This window comes from Diabrotica virgifera, chromosome 3 (genome assembly GCF_917563875.1).
Source record: "Diabrotica virgifera virgifera chromosome 3, PGI_DIABVI_V3a".
NCBI classification, from domain to species: Eukaryota; Metazoa; Arthropoda; class Insecta; order Coleoptera; family Chrysomelidae; genus Diabrotica; species Diabrotica virgifera.
This window is the reverse complement of record NC_065445.1, coordinates 230786032-230792556: the sequence shown is the minus strand read 5'-3', so window position 1 is coordinate 230792556 and position 6525 is coordinate 230786032. Positions and strand designations below refer to the sequence as shown.

At 31.6% G+C, this 6525-nt stretch overlaps 1 protein-coding gene across 1 annotated transcript in view; it reads right to left on the bottom strand.

Annotated features, from left to right (window-relative positions):
* Positions 1-5046: 5046 nt before the first annotated feature.
* Positions 5047-6525, bottom strand: part of LOC126881584 (uncharacterized) — a 56491-nt gene continuing 55012 nt past the window's right edge. The window contains exons 6-7 of the mRNA XM_050645930.1: positions 6078-6207; positions 5047-5144 (exon numbers count right to left, since the gene is read on the bottom strand). Of these exons, the coding sequence (XP_050501887.1) occupies positions 5095-5144; positions 6078-6207 (180 nt within the window). The 3' untranslated portion in view covers positions 5047-5094. The remainder of the gene's footprint in view (positions 5145-6077; positions 6208-6525) is intronic.

The following is a 6525-nucleotide window of genomic DNA, read 5'->3' as shown; positions in this document are numbered from 1 at the left end:
TGCTTGAACGATTTTTATAAATTTTGGTGAGTAAGAGTGTTCTAATGCGGCCGATATTATAGTGGTAATTACATTTTTGTCAAATCTTCCGTTTTTCTGGAAATCTAATGAACTTTCTTATTTTTTGCGTTTTGAAGTCCCTAAGAAAGAGTGACTATTTTTCATAATATAAGTATTCCCTATACCTAAATGCCATAATTTCGGAGTTATTGCTACATTTATAAAAAAAATTATCAAATTATAAAAATCAACTTTTTCGGCCCGAGTAGACATTATTTTAGGTCCTTTGAATCATTGGGAACAAAAAGGTCTTTTGTAATTTTCCTCAAAAGTTAATCGTTTCCGAGTTATAAACAATTTAAAACGGAAAAAATCGAAAAATAACGATTTACTAGGTTCAAAAACATTAGTAAAAAATATTATTTTTGAAACTACGAAGTGCCTAAATTCAAGTTCAAACCTTATTGAAGTTATACTTCTTTACCGGCGATAGAGGGTGATTTTTTTATATGTTAAAACCTATCAGCCCGGCGCATGCGCATTATAACTTTGTTCTGATTGGATGTTCAAATGACATGTCAAAAATTATCCGATATGGCAGCTGTGGTTTGGAGGTAAAGGTAAACAAATGTATAATATATTAGTTTTATTGTTGTGAGGACAGAAACAAAAAAGTTTATAATATTGTAGTGACTTTTAAATAGTTTTTAAAAGCAACAGGTACGTAATAATTATTAATGTATCATGGGTATAAACCTACCTATTTGATCTGCCAAAATACATAGTATGTAATACTTTTATTTATATAATTTGATTACCATCAAAATTTCTATCAATATTCACCTAATATATTGGTTTTTTGCTCTATGTTTTGTTGTATTTTTTCAATTCTAAATCATTTCAATTCAAAATTAAAATAATTTGATCAATTTTCAAAATATCAAAATATCACAAGTTTAATCCGTTTAGTTAGTCGATCTTCGTAAATAATGACACATAGTGTCCGTGGCTAAGCGGAGAAGGCGAGTGAATTCCAATACCAACCGCTCTTATCAGCGCTGGTTCGAGTCCCAATAGAAACTTTCTTTTTTGTTTTTTTTAATACATTATATGATTGTAAGTATATTTATTATATAATTGTATTTTCAGAAAATACGTATTTAGTTCAAAAAAATTTCGACAATTAATTTTCAGACATCATTTGTGGCTTGTTTAATGTGTTTGTGTGTGTTTTATTCTTTTATTATTTTAATTTTTGGCACTGTTCTAATAAAAATGTTTGAGAAGTAGTAAGTATAAATTAGTTTAATATTTAAACAAAATATAAATAAAAAGTATATTAATTTCGTTTAAATCATATAATAGAAGTATAACTTCTTACGTGCGTACAAAGTACACACACATTCTTTTTTGTATCAGATACCTATACCTAAGTGATTTCGTCTTGTTTTATATTAAAATATTATTTTTTAGTTGTTAATGCAGCCCGATCGCTCGTCCTCTCATATGACCTTTATTTATAATTAAAAAAAAACAATGTTTTAAAATAAAATATGCCAAAACTGATAGAAAAAGGTTTTAGCTTGAATTTATATACTTCCTAATTTTTTTTTTTTTTTTTTTTTTTTTTTTTTATTTAATGTTGTAATATTTACAATCTGTCCTCAACTGAGAACAATAGGTAAATTATTTGACAAAAATTGAAAATTTTGTCCTGTAGAGGGAGATCCAGTGATCACCCTCTTTACATAAATTAAATTAAAACAAATTAAAATAAGTTTAGTTATCACAGATTATTCGAATCTTCTTGCTAGATCCACTACTTTGAATCTCTTCAGGCGTCGTACATCATTGTGGTCCTCAGTAAGGTTGCTGGCTAACTCATTTGGATGAGATTCTAGTCTCTTGGAATATTTTTTGTAATATTCCGTTATTACTGTTTTTATGGATGGCACATTGAGGTCTTGCTCTATCACATAGTTTGGCACGTACCAAGGGGCATTCAGCATTGTTCTAAGGACTTTGTTCTGGAATCTCTGCAATATTTCTAGGTTAGTTTGACTGGCTGTCCCCCAAAGTTGGATACCATAGGTCCACACTGGTTTTAATATAGTTTTATATATCAGCAGTTTGTTTTCAAGTGATAGTTGAGATTTACGACCGATGATCCAGTACATTTCTCGAAATTTTATTCCTAGTTGTTTTCTTTTTGTAAAAATGTGTTTTTGCCAAGTTAATCTCCTATCAAGATGGATTCCTAGGTACTTGACAGTATCGGTTTGTGGGAGACGAGTTTCATTTAGTGTTACAGATGGACATGTTTGTCTTCTCATGGTGAAGGTTACATGGATGGATTTACTCTCATTCGCCTTTATCTTCCATTTTTTAAGCCATATTTGTATATTATTAAGGTCTTTCTGAAGGGTTCTGGATGCTGTATTTGGATCATGGTGAGAGGCTAGTACAGCAGTGTCATCAGCAAAAGTTGCACACGTTGTTTTGTTACTTGTGGGTAGGTCAGCAGTGTAGAGCAAGTACAATATCGGTCCCAAGACACTTCCTTGTGGTACTCCGGCTTTTATTGGTCTTAGGCTTGTGTATTCATTATCCTGCTTGACTAGGAAATGTCGGTTGGAAATATAGCTTTTTAGGATTTGATAAAAAGGATGAGGAAGGTTTTTCTTTAGTTTAAAGAGCATACCAGCATGCCATACCTTGTCGAAGGCCTGACCAATGTCCATGAATGCAGCAGAACAATACCTTTTATTTTCTAGATCACTTCTGATGTGTTTTACCAGTCTATGTACCTGTTCTATCGTTCCGTGTTGTGTTCTGAACCCAAATTGGTGTTGGGGAATTAGTTTCCTTTCTTCTATAACTGGGGATAATTGTTTAAGGAGAAGTTTTTCCAAAATTTTTGATAGAACAGGTAGCAGGCTTATTGGTCTGTATGAAGTCACCTGAGTTTTATTTTTCCCTGGCTTAGGTATGAGAATAATTTGAGCAACTTTCCATTGTTCTGGGTAGTAACCTAGCCTAAATATTGCATTAAATACTTGCGTTATCATTTTCAGACCTTTGCATGTCAATTGCTGCAGTACTTTCCCGTTGATCAGGTCATACCCTGGAGCTTTTTTTGGACTGATTTCATGCTGGATCATATTTCTAACTTCTTTAGTGGTGATTTTTTGTATAGGTAAATCCATCTGGTAGGGCGATTCCAGGAAGTCATTTATTTCTTCCTCTGTGTCACCATCTTCCATGGGATGTGGCTGGAATACATTAGTGAGGTGATTTGCAAATGCTTCGGCTTTTTCCTTATTATTTCTACACCAGTTTCCCTCTTGGTTTCGTATTGGTGGTATTTGTTGTTTCGGGTGTTTGATTTTTCTCGTGGCCTTCCAAAGGGTATATTCACTATCTGCGTTTGCTGATAAACCTGTAAGATATTCTTGTATTTTGTTATTTTTGATATTATGCAATTGTAGTTTAATTTCCTTAAATAAAATAAAAATAAAAAAAAAATAAATAAAATTATATTAATTTCGTTTAAATCATATAATAGAAGTATAACTTCTTACGTGCGTACAAAGTACACACACATTCTTTTTTGTATCAGATACCTATACCTAAGTGATTTCGTCTTGTTTTATATTAAAATATTATTTTTTAGTTGTTAGTGCAGCCCGATCGCTCGTCCTCTCATATGACCTTTATTTATAATTAAAAAAAAACAATGTTTTAAAATAAAATATGCCAAAACTGATAGAAAAAGGTTTTAGCTTGAATTTATATACTTCCTAATTTTAAAAATGATTTTTTTACTTGTGGTTTCGAACCTAGAAAATCGTCATTTTTCGATTTATTTCAGTTTTAAATTGTTTATAAGTCGGAAACGATTAACTTTTGAGGAAAATTACAAAAGACCTTTTTTGTTACCAATGATCCAAAAACCTAAAATAATGTCTACCCATGCCGAAAAAATTGATTTTTATAATTTGATAAACATTTTTTTTAATGAATGCAGCAATACCTTCGAAATTATGGAATTTAGGTATAGGGAATAAAACAATATAGAGTGTTCTATTTAAAATAAGAAAGTTGATTAGATTTCCAGAAAAAGGGAAGATTTGACAACAATGTAGTTATGACTATAATATCGGCCGCATTAGAACACCATTACTTACCAAAATTTACAAAAATCGTTCAAGCGGTTTCCGAGAAATTACCGTGTTTCCAAACTTTCTCTCTACCCTGCATATAACGATTATAAAAACATTAATTTATTTATTTATTTTTAATGGAAATTTAGCCAATCGGCCCCCCTCTTGACGATGCTGGATCCTGCTGGATCCGCCACTGGATATTATACTTTATCAAACGCTTTGTTATAATCTAGAAAACAAACTTATGGATCTGATGGTATGCTGTTAGGAGCTTGCTTTGCTTGTGGCTTTTTCTTCTTCTTCTTGTAGTTCCTTGCTCTATCGGAGGTTGGCTATCATCACAGCTATCCGTACCTTATTGGCGGCTGCTCTGAAATATGTATGGCTTTTTAAGTATGGTTAATATCGTCATTTTTAACCATTAATTAGGTTAATTTAGGTATGATTAGGTATGAATAGTTCCACTTTCTACATAAATATTTTTAATGAGATTTATTATTCCTGTTGCCAAGGAATCTGGACCTGTAGCTTTGCGATTCTTGATTCCTTTATTTGTATGTTCCACTTCTTACTATTTTTTGTCATATCTAACTGTCCATACATTTGTTATCTGCTCATGACGTTGATAGTTATACAGTGTTTGTATCTAATTTTCTAAAAGCTATAACTTTTCTATATATCTATCTATGTAAGAATTTTACAGCTGTATTCCCATCGCTTCACATTTCCTTTGCTAAGGAAATATTTTTTCTTTCGCGTCAAATATAATCTTTCTTTTTTCATGCTTGTGTATTATGCTATGTGAAAAAACACCATCAACCTGAAAAAAAAACTGAATAACGCGCATATTTTTATTGTCATTACAATAAGGAAGAGAGACTTTACTTTTAAAACAGCTTTATTTATTTTGTACAGATTAACAATATTGTCATGATCCATATCCATAATATTGATTGCCCGTAAAACTGTTATAACAATCTAAAACAAAAAAAATCAACAAGTAACATTAAAGCTACAATTTTTAGAATATTGATAGTCCAATTAATAGCCTTTTTTGATGGTCTTTTTGATGTATTAAGAGCTTTTTAGTTTATAATTGTTGCTGTATTTGAAATTGTTCGTTCCATCTTCTTCTTCTTATATTAGGCCTCTTGACCTGTTCTTAACCGATTTTGAGCTTGTATTCGTAACTGTGATGTTGACTGCCAGCTATCTCTCCACCTTTTCAAGGGCCTTTCTATTGGCCTCTTGCCTGTTGGCTTGAATCTCTGCCTATACGAGCTATTCTCTCGCTGTCCATTCTCGTCACATGCTGATTCCACTCTCGTCTTCTCTGTCTTCCCCACCGTACTATATCTTTTACAATGGGTCTTATACTATGTCTTTACATAGATCTCTTATTATGTCTTTCGGTATTCTATCTCTCAGTGTTTGTTTTTCCAGCTAATGAAATCAACTTTCTGATGTTCTCAGTATCCTCTTGCTGTCTGCTGTATCACATCTTTTTTCTATCTCGTACGCCATGATCGGTCTTACACATGACTTGTATATGTGTACTTTTCCTTCCAGTCTCATATCTTCATTCCTTAATATGACATCCCTTAGACATCCTAACACGTAATTGTCTTTATTTGCCTTCTTTCGGCCGCTCTATTTACCATCTCCATAACTAAATATTTCGACTCCCAGATATTCGCATCTCGAGACTTGTTCAATTAGTTCGTATTAATTGACAAACGGTTTGTTCCGAACAAATAAATTGTATTACAATATTATTTTTTTAACCCGTTTTCAGCTCTTGATATTGTATTTGCTAGACTATTTCTAAAATCATTGGTTACTTTGGCACTAAAATATGCTTTCAAAACTAATTAAACACCAAGATTCTAGAATAATTTTTTAAATACTTACTTTTACAATATATTTCGCCTTTATGCTCATAGACATGCCTAACATCCAACAACTTATTGCAACAATAACAAGAAAAACAACTGGTATGAAACGGTCCACTAGATATATAGATTTTTTCTGCAGCGTAAACCTGAAAGAAGATATATGGATACAATTTACATTCTAGTCTAATATTCAAGTATAATTAAACCTTGTTTTTAAACTAGGAGGAGTAATTCAAATTTACCCGTAAAGCTTGTTTGTAATTGGTCCAACCGCAGGCAAGTTTACTCCACTAAATTGTACATTTTTGACACTATTGACATTTATGAAATTTTGGCACTATTAGCAATTAAAATTCAGGGGTTAATTAAGATATATCAGCGATTTTTTGTGTTTTATACGTTATTCCTTTAATTTTTAGATTTTTAGTGTGTATTTATATAAAAAGAACAGTTGTTTTTAGAAC